Source organism: Primulina huaijiensis, chromosome 3 (genome assembly GCF_012295235.1).
Source record: "Primulina huaijiensis isolate GDHJ02 chromosome 3, ASM1229523v2, whole genome shotgun sequence".
Taxonomy (NCBI): domain Eukaryota; kingdom Viridiplantae; phylum Streptophyta; class Magnoliopsida; order Lamiales; family Gesneriaceae; genus Primulina; species Primulina huaijiensis.
This window is the reverse complement of record NC_133308.1, coordinates 27,681,127-27,704,793: the sequence shown is the minus strand read 5'-3', so window position 1 is coordinate 27,704,793 and position 23,667 is coordinate 27,681,127. Positions and strand designations below refer to the sequence as shown.

General features: G+C 33.9%; 3 protein-coding genes, 1 long non-coding RNA gene and 1 pseudogene across 9 annotated transcripts; 2 read left to right on the top strand and 3 right to left on the bottom strand.

The window, feature by feature from the left end:
* Positions 1–653: 653 nt before the first annotated feature.
* On the bottom strand, positions 654–4,117 carry LOC140974312 (uncharacterized). Of its 5 annotated transcripts, none has more exons than XR_012174757.1 (3): positions 3,755–4,117; positions 1,458–3,047; positions 654–917 (listed from the first exon to the last, which is right to left on the bottom strand). It is a non-coding gene; the product is annotated as an uncharacterized lncRNA (long non-coding RNA). The 5 variants fall into 5 exon arrangements; XR_012174754.1 differs by having other exon boundaries at positions 654–1,004; positions 1,488–3,047; XR_012174758.1 differs by having other exon boundaries at positions 654–854; positions 1,488–3,047.
* Positions 4,118–8,214: 4,097 nt separating this feature from the next.
* LOC140974311 (zinc finger CCCH domain-containing protein 14-like) lies at positions 8,215–10,062 on the bottom strand. Its single transcript, XM_073437691.1, has 2 exons — positions 9,226–10,062; positions 8,215–8,849 (listed from the first exon to the last, which is right to left on the bottom strand). Exons 1-2 carry the CDS (start codon positions 10,045–10,047, stop codon positions 8,541–8,543), a joined length of 1,131 nt encoding a protein of 376 aa, XP_073293792.1. The 5' UTR covers positions 10,048–10,062; the 3' UTR covers positions 8,215–8,540.
* A 1,491-nt stretch (positions 10,063–11,553) lies between these two features.
* On the bottom strand, positions 11,554–11,949 carry LOC140972637 (uncharacterized). The gene has a single exon (XM_073435024.1). The coding sequence runs from the start codon at positions 11,947–11,949 to the stop codon at positions 11,554–11,556; it is 396 nt and encodes a 131-aa protein (XP_073291125.1).
* A 3,083-nt stretch (positions 11,950–15,032) lies between these two features.
* Positions 15,033–16,479, top strand: LOC140972636 (putative glutamine amidotransferase GAT1_2.1; annotated as a pseudogene).
* A 421-nt stretch (positions 16,480–16,900) lies between these two features.
* On the top strand, positions 16,901–19,832 carry LOC140974310 (LEAF RUST 10 DISEASE-RESISTANCE LOCUS RECEPTOR-LIKE PROTEIN KINASE-like 1.4). Of its 2 annotated transcripts, none has more exons than XM_073437690.1 (4): positions 16,901–17,952; positions 18,185–18,217; positions 18,298–18,633; positions 18,720–19,832. In XM_073437690.1, the coding sequence occupies exons 1-4, from the start codon at positions 17,121–17,123 to the stop codon at positions 19,646–19,648; spliced, it is 2,130 nt and encodes a 709-aa protein (XP_073293791.1). In that variant the 5' UTR covers positions 16,901–17,120; the 3' UTR covers positions 19,649–19,832. The 2 variants fall into 2 exon arrangements, with proteins under 2 accessions (XP_073293791.1, XP_073293790.1); XM_073437689.1 differs by having other exon boundaries at positions 18,179–18,217.
* Positions 19,833–23,667: the final 3,835 nt, after the last annotated feature.

The window sequence follows — 23,667 nt, the reverse complement described above, 5'->3', positions numbered from 1 at the left end:
ATATATGGTGATGCGTAACGAATATGAAATCGGCCTGATTATTCCCAACCGTGAACTCCGACAGGGATGCTGAACTCGTTTTGGTGGGGTAAAAATAGTAGCATCAATGGAGGGGAATAAAATGGAAAAGGAAAAAGCTTTGTGTAATTCGTTTTCAAACTTGTTGAACTCGAGCCGAACTCGGATCGATAGTTCGGGAACACGAACCTTAATATTTTATTATTATAATATAATTATATATTAAATATATAACACATCGAGTTTTAGAATCTTCATTCTCGAACCTTAATGTGTGAGAAATAATTCAAATAACTCACGAATATGTTCGAACATTTCAAGCCGAACTCGAACTGGAACATCATTTCGAGCCATAGTCGAACAAAAAAAAAATAAAATTTTCGAGTTTCGAATCGAGCTCGAACTCGAATATACTTAATTCGAGCCGTATTCGAATATTAAATTATTATTAATATTAGGCTCGATTCGATTCAATTAGTTTAGGACTACATATTTAAATATTTATTAATTATTAATATTCGGCTCGATTCGATTAAATTTAATTATTATTTAATTTATTTTCTTAATAATATTTGGTCCTAAATTTTTTTAAGCAGTAGATTGGCCCAAATGTATTATAAAATAATTAAAATTTATTCAAAAATTTATAAACAGCATACATATCTTAAAAGCAATTTAAATAGACAATATAAGTATAAACAATAGATCCCTCGAGCAAAAACTCAATATCGCGACTTGGCTAATCTCTTCCCATGCGCGATCCTTCAGTCTCTGACTCGATATCTGCAGACTCAGCTTGATCCTTCCATTATATGCTTCTGAGCTCGGTCGAGACTCTGTTGATCAATTTTCCTCTTTGTGGGCTTTTGTTTTCAAGTTAAAGCTAGGCAACAATGGAGCTGCGGTTTCGATCGGGTTATCACATTGGATAAACGAATTCATCTGTTTGTAGCTAGACTGGGAGTTCTTTCACTACGATGTACCTTCTAGCTACCATGGTTTGGTAATCATCATTAACTAATTTAATCTTAATTAGCAGCTCAATATTTTTGTCTAAAATAAAAATATATTTTTTAATATATATAATAGTTAGTTTTTATTTATTCAATTTTTTTCATCAGTCTTAGAAATATTTTGTTATTATAATACTATATTAGCCACTAGCTAGGTACAAACATTAATGTATATATATAATTAATAATATTTTTAAAAATATTAACTTTAAATATATACATAATATAAGATGGAAACATGAAATATAAACGAGCTTAGGTTTATCCAGGTTGTCTCCCTTAGTCCCTTGACATCATGAACTTAGGTTAATTTTGCCAATTTCACATAAAATTTCAGCTAAAAAATTCATGAATATATCCCAAAAACCAACATGCATGATTTAATGGTTTGATAGAAATCAAGTTTTTTGCATTCACCTGCCCTACCTGTATATAATGTATTTATTTTGCACTTACAACTAGCACGGGCGGACATGACAGCTGCTGTGCCTGCTGATCAAGAAGTGGCGGTGATGCCCATGCAGATGTAGCCGGAGGTGGTAGTGGAGGATCCCTGCGGTGTGCCATAATTATTACATACACCAGGATTGCAGGAGAGAAAGATCAAAATTACGGGATCTCTTTATATTACAAAATAATTAATGGAAATTATTAGTTGTAACAATATTTCATACGCGGACTTGTAGTTGCACTTACCAACCGCTTATCACAATCAAAATTTCATGTTGCTTATGATCATATTCTAGTCTGTTGTATGGATTAAGGTACATTCATCAACTTTTTCGTACGTAATTTTTTTTAATAAGATTTGTCATTCGTCAATAATCATGGAACATGACATAAATTAAAGAACAAAGAACGCGAAATATTGCTTGTAAATATTCAGCTTCTATATTAATATTAATATATATGCAAGAAATAAACACCAGCAGACTCTGTCACTGAATAGATCAATCATACCAAGTTATTTGTGTAAGCAACTTCTTCAAATGTAATGTTTATCTTAAAATCTACTATAAGAAAATGGAATTATAGCATCAATATCTTCAAAGAGGATCCAATATGTAGAAGATTATTCATTTATAAAATTAGGCAAATAGCATTTAACACCCATTGATCAGAAAGACAAAAAACACATATATAACTCCTTAATTATATGAAGATGATGATCTTTAAAACCTTGTGAATTTGAAAAACAGATGTAAAACGTCTTTCAAATGCTTCAGATATGCTTGATTTTTAAAAACACGATGTTGTAAAGGATATCGGATTTAACCGGCACTATAAAATTAAAACAAATTAAACCCATATAAGATTAAAGAGAACTAAATCAAGATCAAATCATCACCATGTAGCGAATACAATATTTTTACAAAATCAAACACATTTTTCAAAAATATTAAGAAAAAATCTTTTAAAAAAGGCATTTAAGGTACTAGCAGTACTTGTATGTCCGGCCAATAATCCAGAACATGTTTTTTTAAAATTTGTTTTAATTTTGTATTGCCGGTTAAATCTGATATCTTTTACAACATCGTGTTTTTAAAAATCAAGCATATCTGCAACATTTGAAGGACGTTTTACATCTGATTTTCAAATTCAGAGGGTTTTAAAGATCATCATCAAGAACATTTTGTAGACATTATTTAAAGTCACTGAAAATCTGGCATAAAAAATAATTTAATCTTGCAAATCCATTTATGTTGAGGTGTTCAAATATGTCCGTGCTGTGTAAACATTATCTCATCGGAAACTGCTTATTGAAGTATAAAGAAACACTACAGCGTAAGAACTCCAGTATTCAAGATTTAAATGACAGAATCAAACGGAACTCATAACTAAGTAGTACTCACGAAATTTCTGTATCAAACATGGGAACAGGAAGATGGAAACAGTGCCTATAAATTCATCAAGTTTGCTTCTCCACAGAACCTTGTTTTAGGGCAGAAATCCGTAGCCCTAGCCCTATCCGCATTTCTTCGCTAGCTGTGTACTCGTTACTACACAATTCAGAACCTGAAAACAGAAGTGCTTTTCACATATATTAGTTTCCAGATCATATCACTGAGTTAAAAGGCTAAAAAAACACAGGAAATGAAGAGTTTGAGTATGGTATTATTGTGCAAAAACAGTAATAGTTATATGTTTCAAACGGAAACACAAAAAGGGGTTTCGAGGGTGATGACAGAAGACTAGAGAGCACAAAGGAAAAGATGCAGACTGCCTTGCAAATTCGTCATCGGTGCTCTCTATCTTCTGTCAACAACACTCTCCCCGCCACCACTTTAACATAAATAAATCGATCCACACTAATTCTCCATATAAAAAATCACTCCTCCGAAGAAAATTAATAAGAAACAGTAAAATCTCAGGCCAAAATAAACGCAATGTCATGGATGGAGCTTATGAAATTAAGAAGAAAATTTTATAGAGAACAGAATTGAAGAGTAAACATAGTATGTTTATATGATTTAGGAGAAACACCAGAAACCAGTATTTATAGGGAAAAAAATGTCTTACTTCTTTGATTTGATAAAGAAATCTCGGCATTTGGCTTTTTATTAGCATTATTAAATTCAGCATAAACAGGCTTTGACAACCAAGAAACTGAGAAAAATCCAGCCTTTAAGAGCATTAGATTTGTGGGCACGATCCATATCCATAAATGAATATTATAATAAGAAAATATCAAAAATCGGGGCAGTAGAATTGAGAATAAGAACCTTTCAAATATTTTTGGTTGCGGGAAAGCATCAATCTCTCTCTGCGCAGCTGGAAGCTAATTATCATTAATTGAGCACAATTCCAAATATTATTTGTGCGTTGTCTTGTCCGTATACGGCTGGAAAACAAAGAGCATGATTGGATATGAAGTCAAAAAATTCTGCTCGATGATAAAGGGAAAGTGGTTGAGGCTTTTGCTTCCATTCTTGCTTTGAAGACATACGATTATACTAATCCTTTTTGCTTATGTTTTACCATATGCAATTAAACACTTGTAGGCCATGCATCCTCTAGGACACTTGAAAAGATCTCAACTTATATTATGTATGGATTTTTATTGAAGATATAAGTTTTATCGGTCTCTCGAAACAAAATAACTCGGAGTTGAAGAGTAAAATTCATCTATTCATATGAGTTGTGGATTAGTGAATGCATAACATGAATTAAGTCTCAAGCATGGATTGATGGCTAAAAATCAACTTGAAACCTAACGTTTCATATCTNAGAATATTCACGTTTTCAAATTTCATGAGATAGATGGGCCGTTGGATTTTGGTGTTACTCTACATGATCGAAAAATTACTTGAAATAGACCACTTGAACTCAATATATATATAATGGTAGTCCCCGGGGGTGGTGGTTTGGGAGGTACTCATTTAATGTTGTTTTGCAAGACAAGATTCATGTTTTTTAGACCATTTAACCCTAGTTTTTCTTTGCAAATTTATTCTAGACAAAAAATACTAAAAATTAGTTGTGGAAGTTTATTATCATCGAGGGGAGAAAAAGCACCTTTGTGGATCAAGAATTTTGATTTCCTTCCAGTCCTTATTAACTTTATCTAATTACATCAAATAAAAGCAAGACATATATGTTTACTCACTCAGAAATATGTTCAAAATTACCAGAAAATATTCTCAAAAAGTCATTCAAACTTGAAATTTATAAGTGATGAATCTTTTTTTGAAACTTTATACCCTTTTCCGTAAGAAAAAAGACGGAGGCAATTACTGTTCAAGAAAACTTGTGCAGAAAAAGGAAAACACAAAGGAAGGGAAACTCTGGAAGCGGCACTTGATTTGGCTTGATTTTCTTGACCTTGATGACTGACAAATTGAAATAGTGGGGGGACGTGCAGAATTTGGAGCAGGGACAAACAAACAATACAGAAAAATAAATTGGAATCGAGCATATTTGTGCAACGGGTCAGATTCAAGCATTGGCCCTACGAGATGGACAAGAAGAATCCCTCATCACAAATTCCTTATCATCTCATCAACATGGTCTTTCTTTGGGTTCTTTACCCCCAAACAGACCACACGATACTGGTGCGACAAGTCTTTTTCTACCATGTCTAATAGTGTATGGACGTTGGGTATTAGGGTTTTCTTACCATATAATTGATGTTGGAGGACATTACATAATGTGTTAAAAACTTTAAATTTAATTTAATCTTTTATTTGGCACAATATATATTTCATGTGAGGTGGGTCTAATATTTTCTACTAGTCACCTTTCTTCCACTGACTAGTTCCATCCATGTATCCATCTTTCGATAATCAATTAAGATTCTTGCATACTATACAATTTATTCAAACATTCTTTCTATACACGGGCCGGGTTGGGGGTTTTGATGTTTCTTCTTCCTCCAAAGAATAAAGGACCATGTCATTCATTTCAATAGGTGTAGACAAATATACTACGGTTGCGGAAAAAACAAGAAAAATTGCAATTTTCATCCTCTATGTTTGCTTCTTGTCATTTTATGATCCTTTATGTTGTCAAAATTGGATCTTAGTCACATTCATATGTTAAAAATTTTGACAAGTTTTATGGAGTGTGACGAGGTGGTATTGTACTGGTGAGCACCTCGTCGGCATCAGTTAGCGCCAAGTCGGAAAAAAGAGAGATTAAAAAAAAAACATAGCGTATTTAGATGGTATATCCTCACATTTAGTTACTAACTTTTTATTAAAAATTATATAGAAAAAAACCGATTGCACATGCATATACACACAAGATTTACTGGAGTGGTCGAATATCCCCTTAATGGAACAGTTGATAGTAGGGGTGAGCAGAAATTAACCAAACTAAATCAAGTTGCTTGTTTGGATAGGTTTTAAAATTAGCCAAAAATGGAAATTTTTGATTTGGTTCAAAGTTTTTATTTAAAATACCTAATCCAAAATGAACCAAACCGATTTTATAAATTATATAATACTTTTAAGTATATATATTATTTGATTTTTAGTTTATATCATGTCATTAGTATCATGAAAAATTGATAATAGATTTTACTTTTATAAATTTTAAGCTTTCCCATTATTTAAACTGATGTTCAATGGACATAGACGATAAATATCTCACCGATTAGAATTCCAAAAATTCAACTAAATTTTTCACATAAATATTCATAATGGATTTGCGACATCTATTTAAAATTTTTGAATTTGGCATAAATTTGTGCAGCACTGATTCTCAGTGTTTGTATGTGGTAATTTCCACCGTTGATATCGATTATTATTGGAATATTTAATTTGCAAAAGTAATATCTGCTGCTTTTTTTTTCCAGGTACGGCCACTACAAAATTGACTGTCCATGTAAAAGTTAGGCAACTTGCCATAAAAGGATCATATTTATTCGGAACTTGTCATGCATACACTGCCAAAATGTTCGACGGGTTAGTTTATGTCATATTAGAAGTGTTTTTTTTTTCTTTCAATATTATTAAATTATATAGGTCTTTCATATATTTATTAGGGATGTTAATGAACCAAACTGTTTGTGAGTTATTCGAAGTTCGATTCGATAAAAGTTCGTTTGAGCTCGTTTAATGAGGCTCATTAAGATAAACAAACCAAACTCAAGCTTTACTGTATTCGGCTCCTTAGATCGTGAACATGTTCGTTAGTAAGTTCATGAGTAATCTTTTAGATGAAAAAATAATAGTTTTGATATTTGATTTATTGATTTTGCATATTATTATGAAATATATAGAAAAATCTATTAAATTTATTTATTATAATAAATTTATAAATTTTAATAAGAATAATATATTTTTCTTTAAATATATAATTTACTTTTTAATTAATTTAATGAAAATTTAAATATATAATTCATATTTATTAAGCTTGTTTAGGTTCAATAAAGGTTTGAATAAGTTCGTGAGCCATGCATATATTCGTTAAATAAAGCTTGAGCTCGGCTCGATTATAGAAGAACCAAGCTCAAACACTCAAGAGTTCGACTCGGCTCGACTCGATTACATCCCTAATATTTATGAAAGTTAACATATATATAACTATATATAAATAAAGAAATAATTCATGTGTAACATAAAATAATCTATGTTCAGCCGTGCGGCTATGCGTTGATTTGGAAAGCAATCATGGTGTTTCATCGTTGATTAATTGTGCTTCTCTATAATTGTCCTAAAATCTAACGCCGTTATATGCTGCTCTAGATCGTTCTCATTTTCAGATCTTTGTACACTTTGGTGATTTCCGTCGAGATATTTTTAGCTCGATACTTTTCTGGTTTCCTTTTTTTTTTTAATGAAGAAATTTTTTGGAAATAAAATTTTACTTTGACAAAATATCATATATCGAGAGTTACTCTAGTCATTTCTAACCTTATTTAGTTGTTCCATGGTTTTTTTTATATTTATTTATGCTTTTGTTTTTCTTCACTTTTACGCTGCTGTAATTTGACTCAAGATAAGATTTTTATTATCTACCACCAAATCATGCATCGGAGGAAAATACAAAATTTTCGATTTATGTTTTTGTTCGAGGAAAAATGTGAATGCTCCTTAAAAAATAGGCCCATTAGCCATATTTTGTAGTCTATGATTAAATGAATTAATGTTCGTTCATATTTCAATCTATTTCAATTCGGTTGTTATTAAGCTACATTTAGAAAATATTGTAAATTGAATAATTTTATTTCAATTCTCTTTTTTTTTATTTTTATTTTTTACATTCTTACATTATAATCTAATTTTGTAACTGAACAGATTATCTTCCACCAGTAAATCACGAAAATATTCTAACTCCAAAACAATTAAAGCTTCCAAAGACAAAACCATCAACCAAATCAACAGTACCTCCATTTTTGTGAATTCTTATGTTACTCAACTGGAATTACTCGAATACAAAATTGTGTCGAAGAGTTTAAGTAGAGAAGAGTAAACATGTGAATCCCTTTTCCATTTAGGTACCGAAACCCTCTAAGTTGATCACAGGTACCCCTCTTGCTGCACCCGAAATTAACCAGTTGACCAGGAACATTCACCAACCGGTGGTTGCGAACAAATTGGAGAAGATAAGCTGATAGAAATATAAAACCACATTTTAACTCACGAGACCCAAAGGGTGTGATGACATTTTTCAACGTCGTCGGTTTAGCATTTGTACAATGAAATTACACGTTTGCGATCCATAATATTGAACTCAAAGAAAATTAACAGACATAGCATTATAATTTCCTCTCAAATGTGCACGAGAATTCAAGTTATACAACGAACAAAATAGTCTGCGAAACGAATGAAGTCACAACAAACACTGGCCTACAAAATTTGACCTTGTGTGTATCAAACATTTACATCGAATGTTATCAACAGTTGTACATCAATACATCTCAGCAGTATCAATATATCCAATATCCTTTCATTCTTATTGTGTATGTACTTTTCATAGCAAAACACTATCAAATATTCGTGTCCAAATTACGAAAGAAAACAGCCATAACACCGAACCGGGAATTCATTGCTGAACTGTCATCAATCACTGTGGTGATGCCGCTGCCATGAGCTGCTCCTGTTCAGTGAGAGTGTGGCGGAAGTGGCAGCGGTGACCATATGGGCAGATGTCTCCAGTAAGCACCATGCGGCAGACCTCAGTTTTGTAGCGTGGATGCCGGATCACCGGACGTAATTCCTTGATTCCATGAGCGAATTGGCAGTTCTCCCCGTAAGGACATGCCCCAGTCTCCTGCCATTTGTTGCACAGCTCTGTTTTGAGCATCCCTTGATTGTAGACCTCGAATTCTAGTGCTTCTTCTTCTTTTTTGGACCCTGGTACATATACTCGTTGCTGCTCCCAATTTTACACGTGATCAAGACCACAGTTTCGATAACATGCATACATCACAGGTGAAGTTATAAATAATTGAGATTGATTATCAACACAATCGAAACGATAAGCATAATGATTCATTTTCAATCGACCAATAAGGAATATTTTTGACTCAATTCGTAATTATTTGCATAGAGCATTGAAATTAGCACGCACCCTTTGTGTGTGTCGGTGTTTATGTTTTTTTCAAATTTGGCGATGAAATTACGGATCCGATAAATACTGACAATCAAAAAGATGAACACCGATGAGAAAAGTGAGAAGGGACGCCACAATAAAAAATCAATTCACGTGGAATGAGCCAAAATGCAAATTGGAAGCAGAGTAGACTCACCGATTCAGGGCTGGATTGGCCGACTGATTTATTACGAGTCGTCTCTTGACAAGGGCGATTCATCTTAAGATATCCACTGGAGCGCACCGCGATGCTCTTCGGAAGAGACACTCTTTCGGTACTCCTTTGCTCGATGTGATTGTGTTCGATATGAGGTCGAGGAGTGGCTATGCTAGCTGCAGGAGAAGTGGCAACGGGAGAGGAAATGTTGAGGCAGTTCAAGTCAGAGAATAGGCGTTCGCGAGAGGTGATTAGGGCGAGACGACGGCCGAGATCAGTGTTGCAGATGCGGAGAGAGTCATTCTCGCGGCGGAGTGCGTCAACTTCCTCGATCGAATCTTGGAGCTGGCTGATACAGAGTGTGTAGCGGTTGTAGAGCTGCTGGAACTCCATGATACTGCTGGAACTGCGCACTTGACGATCGGCGGAGGCTAGGGCGACGTCAAAAGGGACCGCGTCGGAGAGAGATTGCGAACCGTAGTTCCCAAATAGCGTCGAATAGGAGTTATTGAGGTTCGGGAAAGTCGTCGATCTAGGAGACAGAAACGGATTGCTCCGAGAGAAATGCATCATCGGCGTAACGGCGGAGGATTTTCCGGCGACGGAGTTCGCCAAATCATCGTACAGAGTATTCTCCTTCTGCATTTCAGTAGAAATTTCCAGCAACAAACCTCCGATTACACAAAAATCGCTTACATGCTCGAGAATTTGCCGAAACCCCAAATTTGTTGCAGGAGAGGGAGACACTTGTAGAGGAGATGGTTGAATTGGCGGGAGAATATAAAGGCTTTTTGAAGATGTGATTACTCCATCTTCGTGCATAATTTTACAGCAATCACAGCCGTTGAAATTTGTTAATCATTTAGAAATTTTCGTTCATTTTTTTTTGAAGTTACAAAATTCTTATTTACCAAAAATACAAGTATTTTATATAAACACATAGTTAGTTCTAAGTGCAAACCAGACCGAAATCGTAAATCAAAGTAAGATAAAATTTATCGAATCGGTTCGAAGTTCGATTAAAAGTATACGAAATGAATTATTTTTTGAATTCTAATGAGTATGATTTTTTATTTGTGAGATCATTTGTAAAATAGAATGTTAATTAGTTTCCAGATATGGTTTAGAAAGTGGTATTTAGTTAAATATAATGATTGTAAGGTGGATAGAAAAATGTTTTCTTAACCAACCTAAGCAATATATCACCACAATTGTTGCTTGGCAAGCACAACTCTAACTAACTCTATAAGTTTGGAGGAGTCTATTTAGTAATTTTTTTAAAATAAAATAAAATAATCCAACTGTTTTATTTTTATTTTTTAATATATATTTAGGCTCAACTTTTTGTGGATCAGTAATTAATGAAATCAAATTATCCAAAATCCAATGAAAAACTCTGGTGACTGGAATTAATTAGTTGGACCTGACTTCAATTGATTGATGAATAGGCCCATGATTGGGGCTGTAATCTGGCCCAGTAGCTTGCATGTACTAGTTCGGACTCGATAAGTGGGTGGCAAATTGGCAAATCCCATATATTTTGGTTCTTCAGATGGTTTAAGAATTTTAATTAGAAAACATTATAATTTTGTTCCTATATATTTTCTTCCTTACGTTTTTAGTCATCTACACTATCACTATTAGACATGTAGCTTTCTATTTTTCGTAATTTTATCTGCATTGATGTTTGTTAGCATTGTATCGAAAAAGAACGAAAATTGCCTAACAAATAAAGATAAGAGCATTGAAATCGCAAATAAACATATTTCCTTTTTAATTATTTGAATATCATCATTCATGATTTAATTAATACTAATATTAATGAAACGTCTGGTTTCTCTGAAATTATTCTTTTTCAAGAAGAAAAGCTAAAATTGAAAAGAGTTTTAATTTGTACGATGAAATGGAAAAGCTAAATAATTAGCAAGTTGATATAGTTAAATTTAACAGCAATGTGTCCCACAAGTATATATTGGTTGAAAATTAAGCAACAAAGATCACCCAAAAATATATGAATTTCTCCTCACCATAGAGTTGTGAATGTAGGATTAATATGTAAGATTTAATGACAGGTTCTATATTTCATGAAGAGATTTTTTAAACATAAGTACAAAATGTATACACACAAAATCTTTCACATGCAATAATTAGAAGGGAAGATACAATTAGTTCATAATAAACTACTACAAATTAAAAAACACGAATCGATGCTCAAGAACTTATTTCCCCCAGCCAACTCAAACGTCGATCCATATTCAACAGGAACTCTCGAATGGATCGTGCACGAAACAAGACATATAAAACAAAACCCTTCAACTATGTACCAAACTATTTGTTGTAGCTCAACTCAAGAGAAGCCACCATGGATTTATATATCTCAAGAACCAATCTGTTTTCGAATTCGCTTCTCGTATAAGTCTGCTTAAGATCACGAGCTTTAGGGATTCTCTTCTCGCCGAACAAGTTCCCGCTGTTGGCTGTATGCGAGGTATTGGCCAGCCTCAGCATCATGTTCGTGTATGCATTCTTAAAACTGTACCACAGTTTCAATGGTGAGACGAGTCGCACCAGGCGCAGTTTACGCTTGATTCTCACTTCCCATGAACGCTTCAGATTCCCACCAAACCTTGCTGCTTTCAGGTTTCTTCTTGTCGGGGATAAGCGACTGTATCCTCTTCTTCTCCATTGCCTGCTGAGGCTTTTCGTGAATGGGATTTTTTCCATTCCTACTTCGGTGGATTTGTGCGGAAAGTGTGTGTTTTTGGTCTTGTTTTTTTGGGTGAGTTTTGTGGGTTATTTTCTTTTGGAGACTATGAGATTTGTGGCGAAGTTTTCATGGTTTATATGGATTGGGTGAGCCATTGCCAACTGGTCAATAAAGCCGGGTAATAGAATTTTCATGAGTAAATAGTTACATAATTGCGTAATTTTTTGTCTTGATTTCCAAGAAATGGCAACGGTAACCAATATAAAACTTCCCGAGTTGAGGGATGAGTAAGCTGCATCGAAAGTTCGTATTTGTATAAGATTATCGGTTGATCATCTCACTATAAAATAAAAAATTATTTATGAATTCCACATTTTTTGTTTTCAATCTTATATAAAATAAAGATGGAGAGTAGACCTCTTATTGTAACATACACTCACCCCAAACAGAGTACTTAGTTTTTAAAATTTGGTCAAATAATTGAAGCTTCAAGTATGACTTTGGTGTGTGTTAAGGTATGCTGTTTTGGATATTATTTTATTTGTATTTAAAATTATTAATTTGAATATGTATTTAATTATATTATTAATTATATTTTATTTTCACAAGGTCAGAATTTTAATTCGAGCGAAACTTGAGGAAAATAGTTTCTTTTATTTGTTTGCATCCAATGTCTAATTAAAAATATTTTTATAATCTTTCAATTTAAAATATTATATGGAAGATAAATATACAAAGTTTTTTTTAATATAATAACTTTAATTTTATTTTTTTAAAAAACATTTCATTGGAGTGTTGATGTAACAATGTAAAATACCGATGTGATGTCAGAAAATGACATAAAACTTGTTATTTGTTCGACGTTACATCAACAATCGGATCAATACAGTCGTAAACTAAAATTAATCCACTAAAATCAAATTTCGACGAGTTAGTCGACAAAACGAGGAGGAAAAAGTTATTTTTCCTATATTATTATGTGTCCAAATGTACTTGAATTGAAATAAACATGGGAGTATTTAGAATAAGATGGATCATTATAAATATGTAAAGAAAATAACGGATAGATAAAAAAAATATAACACACAGTCTAGTTGAATACGTTTTCTCATAAGAAAATACGAGTCATTCCACTTTTTTCTATTTCCATTCTTTTTGTCACGTAACAAGGAACAAATTCAACACTAAAATAATATATTGTTTCTAGAATATGCATATAAATAAGATGGGCTTGTGGGCCCAATCATAGAAATTTGTGGCTTGTTGTACTTAATAATTAAATAAAATTAAGTGGCCAATAACATCAAATAATAATTAAATAAAATTAAGTGGCCAATAACATCAAATAAAACTAAATATTGAAAAAAAAAGATTTTTTTTTTAAAATTGTTCTAAAAAAATACATAAATACTCTGTGTTAGAAAAGATTTTTTCTTTTTCATTTAGTTGGGCCAAGATTTGTTATAATTGAGTCATAAACTCGAGATCTTGTTCTAAATTTGGGATCTTGTGCTGGATGTATAAAATTATGGTAAGAAATCATTTGTGCCATTTCCTTTAACATTAACACATGTAGAATTTCATTAGTGTCACCGTTGCAATTTGGTACATATGGCAAACCAATTATTGATTGAACAAAGGATGTCACATGGAAATGTTATATGTGATTTTTTTTCTTATAAAATTATCGGTATTTTAAATTACATAGAGGTGATTTTTTTTTCCTAAGAAGAGATTCTTAATAATTAGATGAAATTTTAATATAAAACTAAAGCTACGAAGTACATTAATTTTTTTTTGCTGATTGTAACTAATGGTGCGGTGCCGGTTATCGTTCCACGGGCACCCGGAATTCACACGTTGCTAGAAAGTTTAGAGCCGATTGATGGAGTTCTTCTTTGCGAAGGGGAAGACATCGATCCATCCCATTATGGATCCGAAATGTCTAATTTATCCATGGAGGAATTATAAGAAATTCGCGGTTCGCATGCTAGTTACACAGAGGTCCCCAAATCCTAAATGTGGCTTGTGGGGCACTCTTTACTGAGATATTGGAAAAGAACTGACAAAAAAATGTATCAGGAAAGCAGAGGATAGTGCATATGGATTATAATAATTATCATCCAGTTACGATTGTAGAGAACACGCCGATAGATCAATGGTTTAGTAATTCTTTCCAGAATGGGGAACGCGAGGTTTTGGTTAATAGTTATTGATATTCTGGAGTTTGGGTCATTCTTGGACTCGGATGGAAAGAGAAAACTTAAACAAGTCAAATTTCAATTTGCTCCCAGGAGTTGAGCATTGGTAAAATATGGCCAGGGTCCTCTCTTCGGACAGGGTTCTCCAGCCCGACCAAGGTTCTTCCATCCGACCAGGATCCTCAGCCCGCCAGGGTCCTCTCTCCTAGACAAGGTCCTCTCGCTCGAAGGGTTCAGATCACCCGGGGTCATCCATCAGGCTAGACCACTGGAGAGACCAGGATAGATCACTTGGACAGACCAAGTCAGACCTCCCGGGAGACCAAGACAGACCACCCGGGGTCATCCATCAGCACGGACAGAGCTACATGAAGATATACCCGGGCTTTAGCCCGGATGACCCAATTTTTTTTAAAAAAATTTATATGTAAATTTTGTATAATGTTAGAATAATATGATATTAGCTCAGGTAGATCAATTTAAAATAATAAAAGATTCTAATATTTAAAATTCTAGTCCGGATATAGCCATATTTCTGGCTCCTCCACTGTCCATCAGGCCAGACCACCCGAGAGACTCGGACAGACCACCCGGGGTCATCCATCAGGTCAGATCACTCGAACAGACCAGAACAGACCACCCGGGAGACCAGGATAGATCACCTAGGCAGACCATGACTGACCACTCGGGATCATCCATCAGGCCAGACCACCCTAGAGACTAGGAAAGATCATCCGGGTAGACAGGACAGACCACCCGGCAGATCATGACAGACCATTCAGAGTCATCCATTAGGCCAGATCACACAGATAGACTAGGCCAGACCATCCGGGAGACCAGGACAGATCACCCAGACAGACCATGACTGTGACGATTATGGGCCAATATGCTGAACCAACATGGACCTTGGCCCATACCCATGCACCACTACTGGTCATAGGTCGTTAGGATTATCCAATATGAGCCCTAGCTCATACCCATGCATCATCAATCATAGAATATCTCACTCCTGGAAAGTGGTTTCTCTCGCCTCCCCAACGCTTGAAATCAGAATATCCAGGCATAAGTACCTGGACAGTTTGCTTGAAGGGTTTTGCAATCTGGATGCGTATAATCCTGAAGAGGGAAAGTTCATAATCGGCTCCAGAGTATGAGGCAGCTGGATTCCGATGAATTTGATGGCCCCGGCGGTCCTTTCAGCTATAATGTGATTACTTGATGCGAATTCAACATGTATATGTCTCTTTTTATGCGTAGCCTATTTATGTGTTTTCATTGTAATGTAAATATGCTTTTCGAATTTTTGCAGGAATTTGTAATTGCGACAAGGATGCCAAAGTCATTGGAGCTTGATGGAGAAATGGAGAAGAAGAGAAAGATTATAGTGAGCTTCTCGGTTGCAAGAAACATGAGCAAGTGTGGCCATGACATGAAATCCATAAAAGAATCAGACCTTAAGGCCGGAGCAGAGTTTCTAGAGGTACGAAATTGTCGTCGTTTGTACATTTACACGAATTCTCTAGTTATATGCAACGTGGCATGCATCTCTCTCTGCAGTTTTTGTGATGTATTTTTTACACGGGTATCCTTTTTTCTGTGAAATTCTTGATTTGCAGACGAATAAGGCTCTGAGTCCGCAACCAGAGGCAAGATTACTGCAGATGGGTTCGACGATAAGGAATGGATCTTTCTACTTGGAGAGACCGAATTTGAGAGAAGAAAAGGAGAATCTGGCAACAAATTTGATGGGGAAAATGTCTATAGATCTGCTATTTGATCTCTTGTCTTTCTATCGTATGATGTGGAAGATTTGTTCAGAGGCTTTGGAGATCAAACAGCATGGCCTAGTCAGTCATCTCACAACCTGATCTATCTGTATGAAATCTTTAGTTTTTTTTTTTTTTTTGGGTATTTAATCTACAAGAATGGTGGCAAGAATGAATTAGTGCCAATGGCTTATCGATTGCTGGTTTGGGAAAGTTTTGTGCTGATTGCGTATTGGCTCAAAATAAACATATTTTCAAGAGCATGATTATATGATGGTCAATGGGAGAGAACTCCTATTGGCGTAAAACATGTTGGCCTCTCCAACAATGGCAACCTTGGCTCGAGTGACGAACCGTCCACTCTAAAATTATTATCAGATCCAAACTTCTTCAATTATATAAATAGTTGAAAAGTTGGTCGAATAGGGATTGTCCGATATAGAAATCATGTTGATAGCCAAAGTCTAACATCAAAAGTTACGTGTTCAAGCTCCAGCCCTCATGGAGGATTGGCTTTTGAACGAATAAGTTTAAGCTCGAGCTCGGTGAGTCATCTTGCACACGTGTATAGTAGGCAAGATGCCAGGATCTGAATCCAAATTATTGGGGTTAGAGTAGATGTTCCATTTGCCTTGTAAATAAATATAAATGTGTTGCAAGTCGCAAGATGGCTCTATCAATTATTTATAATTCCCATTTCAATAACGTTCATACTGCTTTTGAACTGTAGTTCCTGTTTAGTCTTGATAGTTGGCTTTCTACCTAACAACTTTGAATAATCTCCGATAAATTACAAAGTTTAACGGGATGATATCTAATAACCGTGATCGAAAAACATATGTAAAAGTGAAACGAGGTCTATTTCTTTTAAAAAAAACTTTTTTGTACTAGTCTTTTCTTGCAAAGGACTCCAATTTAACGCGAACGTGATTGATCCAATTGAATAATATTGTCAAGTCTGAAAAAGAAAAATATGTTAGTTTCTATTGAGGGGGTTAGTTTTGTCTAAAAAGAAGAATTCGACTCATTGTTACCTTCTGTGTAATTTCAGTCATATTCAAATACACAATGCTTTCTTCTGTTTGAATGAGTCGGCCACCCATTTTTTTCCCAATAGAAGCTTCTATTTGGTTGAAAAACTACGCTAAAATGGAAGTATTTGTCAATTCCCAGACTCCGCGTTAAACACAATTCAACCTTTTTTAATGTAAAACTCTCGCCATGATCCCTTCCCTTCGAACAAGAAAACCAACGAAAGTGATGAACCCGAAAGTCGACCGAGAATCTTTCTTCATGATCCTTGTAATCCTCCTACTGTCACAAATCCAGGGTGGTATCTGTCAAGCTGATGCTTCGTACCAAACGTGCAGCCAACCATTTCGATGCGCCAACCAACAAGATATGAAATATCCCTTTTATGGAAATGATCGACCGGCGTATTGTGGATACCCAGGCTTCGAACTCGACTGCCAGACAGACGTTCCTCGGATCACCATGAAGCCACTATCGTATAGGGTATTGAGTGTCGATGACAATACGCACAGTCTCAAAGTAGCGAGAGAAGATTTATGGAACAACATTTGCCCAGACCCCCTCTACAACACCACCTTAAATTCCGATCTTTTCAGTTTTTCTTCAAATTCTAATGATCAGAATATCTCTCTGAACTATGGATGCAGCGGAATTTCGTCTCAGACTCAGCCACAGCCTTCGGAAATGCCAGCTTTATTTATATTCACTTGCGGCCAGTATGGCTTTTCCATGATTTCGACACCTGAAGCAGCTGTTGATCTGAGACGCTCTTTAAATTGTTCTAGCAATATCTTTGTTCCAGTGAACCAAACTGCAGCCAGCGTTTTAGCAAGGCTCTTGACGGGAAACACCCAGCTGGAAAGCGGGTTTTCGATACAGTGGTCGGCGAATAATAGCAACTGCCAGGATTGTAAGGACTCGGGTGGTGTGTGTGGGTTTAATCAAAATTCAGAATCTTTCGCTTGCTACTGCAGTAATGGAACTTATCCCTTTACTTGCAGTAACACTGGAAATGGAAAAGGTACGGGACTCTGTTTCTTTATCATTGCCTCAATATATTTAGGATCATCTTCCATATGGAGACAACTCTAAACAACTGTATCATTAAGTGGGTACAACAATTTTCCTTGGTAGTGATAATTGTTCAATTCTTTATTTATTTATGTTCTTTTGTTTATATCATCACCAATTTTCTTCTGGTTTTAATGCTCTCATATATCATATTAACCATTAATTTGGAATGGCAGATTCAGGAAATAGTTCGAATAACACAGGAAAGATAATTGGTAAGATTAGTACTCAATAAAACAAAATTCCGTTTCTTTCACGACATGCACTTGTCTTGAAACATTGTATTGCTGTCCAGGTCCAGCTCTAGGCGGTGCAGCTCTTGCTGGTATTATTGTTGGATGGTTAATTTTCCACTCTAAAGAGAAGAGAAAAAAACGCATCGCAGGCAAATCTGCCCAAAATACTAGCAAAGAAACCAGCACTCACCCTTCAAGCAAAGGTCTCTCTGCTCCAAATTCAACAAGTTTCATCAGAAGCATCCCTTCATATCCAACATCAAAATCTGAACTTGGCAGGGGCAGTACTTACTTTGGTGCGTATCTCTTCAGCTATGCTGAACTTGAAGCAGCCACTGATAATTTTGATTCCTCTAGAGAACTTGGAGATGGAGGTTTTGGTACCGTATATTATGGTATAAGCACTAAGCCCTTTTGTGAAGTGGAAATTTACCCAATCTTTATCAGATATAAGAGCTCGTTTTTTTTTTTTGTGAAATAGGGAATCTACCGGATGGCCGTGCTGTTGCAGTTAAACGTTTATACGAGAACAATGTGAAGCGAGTCGATCAGTTCATGAATGAAGTTGAGATTTTAACAAAGTTACGACACCAAAACCTTGTGACGCTATATGGATGCACATCCAAGCGAAGTCGGGACCTATTGCTAGTTTATGAATATATACCAAATGGAACAGTGGCTGATCATCTGCATGGAAATCGTTCCAAATCAGGGTTACTTTCTTGGCAGATTCGGTTGAAAATTGCTATTGAAACTGCAGATGCACTCGCTTATCTCCACAGATCAGACATCATTCATCGAGATGTGAAAAGCAACAACGTCCTTCTAGACAACGATTTCAATGTAAAAGTTGCTGATTTCGGTTTGTCAAGATTGTTCCCCGCTGATGTAACTCATGTGTCTACTGCCCCACAAGGAACGCCTGGCTATGTCGACCCTGAGTACTACCAGTGCTACCAACTCACCGAAAAAAGCGATGTCTATAGCTTTGGAGTGATGCTGATCGAACTTATATCGTCTTTACAAGCCGTGGATACCAATAGACACCGCCAGGATATCAACTTGGCCAACATGGCTATCAACAAGATTCAAAATCGTAACTTGAGCGAGTTGGTGGACGCAAGTCTTGGATTCGAGACAAATAGTATTGTGAGGAGGTTGGTCACACTGGTCGCAGAATTGGCTTTTCGGTGCTTACAACAAGAGAGGGATATGAGGCCCTCCATGGGAGACGTGCTCGAAGCTTTGAGAAGGATTCAGAACGAGGATTTGAACGTCGATAGGGTCGAAATAGTAGACATATTGGTGGACGACGATACAGTGCTTCTCAAGGGTGCCGTCGACCACCCTGTGTCGCCGGATTCAGTTTTCAAATGGAACAGCAGTTCAACTCCCGATTCTAGTGTGTGAGCCATTGTTTCATCTGTTTGGTGTTTATATTAGCAACATATCCTGTGATACTTGGTTAGTAATTATACGGTCACACACTCGAACATTTTAAAGCTTCTGCTACATTACATTGTTTTAACAGTAAATTTCATGGGACTCTAAATATTCAGAGGTGTGACTTTATGTTATAACCAGTTTTTGTTTCTGGTAAAAGCGTTTTCTACATGTACTAAACCACCATTGGAGGACATATTTATGCTGCTGCTTTTGGTAGACTGCTTGCAAGTTGCAATTCTTGGTAAGAGATGTGAATGAATAAATGAATTTATGTTTGGTTATTATCAATTCAGCATTTATAAATTAATCAGCCAAATTTGGCTTCTTGAAATCAAAGTGCTTATCCATTTTGTTGTATTTAATTTGTTCTCTTTCCTTAGAAATGGACGGTTTTAGTTTAATTGCTTCATTGATGAATACAAGGACTTTCTCCAAAGCACTTATTAAAAGTTCGAGCTCATTAAAGCTCGATGACAATAGTATTTATATACATCAACACCTTATACCATATTTGAAATTTAAATATTTGAATAATGATGAAGATGAAGTAGACGTTAAAACAAACATTATTGTTTTGTATCTTTCAAAACTTCGTTCTTATAGTATTTGATTACAAATTTCAATAACTTGGATTGAAAAATTAGCAATGATAAGTTCACATTTCTTGAAATTTGAAACCCAGTCGAGGCATGGTCTGCCCAAAATCAAGTGCTTCCGAGTTCACGCCAGCCATCAATTATTTGTTTTTAATTAACATTAGAGCAACAAAAGAACTCTTTGTCAGCATCCTAGAATTGAGTACCAAAAAGTGAGTTCATAATTATTACCAATGTTTTTTTTTTATGACAGTCCCAACATGGGTATAATTATATGCATGGCTTNATATATTGGAAAAAAAAACGAAAAGAAAATACGGATAACCACTAAATGGTTCATCTAAGTAGTTATTGTTGTGAAAAAGTAAAAATTTACGGTAAAAAATAAAAATCTCAAATTTTCAAAATTATTACACTACACACTTTATAATATTTTTCCCTCAACTCAATTGTGATTTTCTTCACAAATGAGAGATCTATTTATAGAAAACTTTTACAAATAATCCAAAAATAAATTACATCATTAATTTCATCATCACACACAAATTTCAATATTCAACAATTAATTTTACCTAATTTTCATCTTTCAAATATTCAATTAAATTTTAAGACTGAAAAATTGCAGAATCTTTCTCGGAAACACATCTGCGAATCTGAACCGTCCAATGTTGTTGTGATCAAGGCACCAAATTCGCGCAAGTGGCATTCCTACGTCATTAGAGGAACAAAAAAAAACATGGGATTTATTGCTTCTTTGACCCAATCCAACGAATAAACAAACAAATTATTCGATTCGTCTATTTTTTTTAATAAAAAAATTGTTTTGATGGATTATCATACTCGAAATATATATATAAATTGTTTTGATTGCTTATCGTTGTTGATATATACTAGCGATCAAGCACAACATGTTAGAAATATTTTCTGAATGCAGATATCTCTGCGATGTCACATTATGTCAAGTACTCAGTGAATAGTGAGACTAAATACAAAACAATTGTACTCAGACTATTGTTCCTTTTTATCTAAACAAAATATATGTATTATGGTATAACTCAAACAGAAATATTCCATGCGACTTCGAAATCGAAAAAGATGAGATGTAATAAATTGAGCAAACATAATTTTGTGATTTTGAGAAAATCAGAGGATAATGTTTAAGGAAACAGAGATGGAGGCATGGAGTGGTTGAGCGGTTTAAAAAAAGCAACGTGGGCGTCTTGACTTTTTTGTCCAAAAGTATTAGAAGCAAATATTGTTATTTTGCTGCGTTTGTATATGTAATTTTATATCAGTGTAATCAAGTCGGACTAAAGTAGCTTCTATAGGNACATATTTTTTTAATTTTAAAAAAAGATTTGGACTACTAAAATTTTTATCATATCTTTTTTATCATATTGTTTTCTTTTGTTATTTGTCATATTCTCTCAATAATGTATATATTTTATTATAATATTCAATTATTAGAATCTTTTTTGACAATCAACGATATGCAATTTTTTATTTACAATGTTGTTTGATTATTATTCTCTTTCATGTAAATTGACAACAATTTCTACTGGATGCTTTTACTTTCCTAGTCACTTTTAATTTATTAGACACTTATACTTGATAACATATAAATTACACATTATTATTAGGGGTTAGCAAAATTTCGATTAAACCGAATTAACCGACCGAACCGAGTCAATTCGGAAATTCGATTCGGTTATTTCGGAAATTAGGTTTTCAAATTAAAAAAATTCGGTTATATCGGTTAATTCGATCGGTTCGGTACGTCAAAATTTTTAAATCGACTAACCGAATTAACTGATATAATAAATATTATTATTTAATAAATTCTGATTGTTTATCAATTTTAATATATATTTTTATTTTTAATTTTTAAATCTGCCCTAATTCTAAAGAAAAATTTGTGATGTATGTGATTTTATATTTTTATGCATTTGTGTAGATTGTAGTGTTCAAAAAAATTACATATATAATTAAAGTTAAATCACAATTTTTAAAAAAAACTAATCGGTTAATTCGGTCACCAACCGAACTAACCGATTTTAATTTGGTTCGATTTTCATCGGTTATGAAAATTAATTCGGTCGATTCGGTTATTGCTAAATATTTCGGTCGGTTCGGTTATTGCTAAATATTTCGGTTCGGTCCGGTTATGACTAATTCGGTTCGGTTCGGTCGGTAACAGAACCGACCGAATGCTCACCCCTAATTATTATAACAATCTATCATCACATAAAAAGTACTGTTGGATTGATTTAAATAAATATTGATTAAATGTTGTCATTTATTTGCAATTTATAATAATAATATTTTTGACAATAAATCATCTTTTTACTGACTCTTATGACACTTATTTTAATATTTCATATTAACTCATAAGTATAATTAGCACAACCAAATTACTAATGTCATATCGGTATTATCTCAAGAAAAATAATATATTTAGTTTTTCTAATTGTTTAAATATCTTAACGGGAATATTTGTGTACCCTTATCTTGAGAAAAATTCATTACATTTATAAATTTTAAACGATAAATATAACTTTATAGTATACATTTAATTTGGAAACTGAATTTATTGTATGACAAACACTTCTTCCATTTCTATTTTTTGTGTAACCCAAAAGAGTTAATATTTGTTCTCTTTTATCTTCTCCAACTCATTGTAAAAAGTTATAAAAAAATATTTATATCTAGAAAAATATTTTTATTTATTGTTTTTCTTGTCTATATATTTTGTTATATGTGAGCATATATTCTACTTCATTGTCTTAATTGTCATATATCTTTACTATAAAATTTGTGTACATTGAAGATGAATAAGTTCATTTTGTAGTTTTTTATTACTTGGACTTATGTTGATATATTAATATGTAATATATATAGATATAAGAATTTTCAAATTCAATTTATTCACAATGATTTTTCATAATTAAGGCCAACTCAAAATAATAAAAATTAGGATTCATAATTATTTTAAATATGATATAAAAATAATACGTGGAAACTTTTTTTGACATTTTAGTTGCAAAATACAGTGATAAATACATGTAGGTGCATTATTTCATTGTGACAATTATAACTTTATTTAAATATCTTATTTCTCACTCAAGGATCAAAATTTGTTTATTTCTTATTTTGATTATCGACAAATCCAATATTTCTTTTAAATGTTTTTGTTAATAATATTTACATGAGTTTTATTGTATATTTATCCAATTTGAAAGGGATAAATTATAATTCAATATATAATAATATTTGAAAACTGTAGAATGCTTCTAAATTTAAAAACTGAGTAACATGTAAGGGATCAATTCAAAACTAAAAGTTGATGCAACATGTTTCTTCTAGCTTTACAATCGAATAATATAGGAT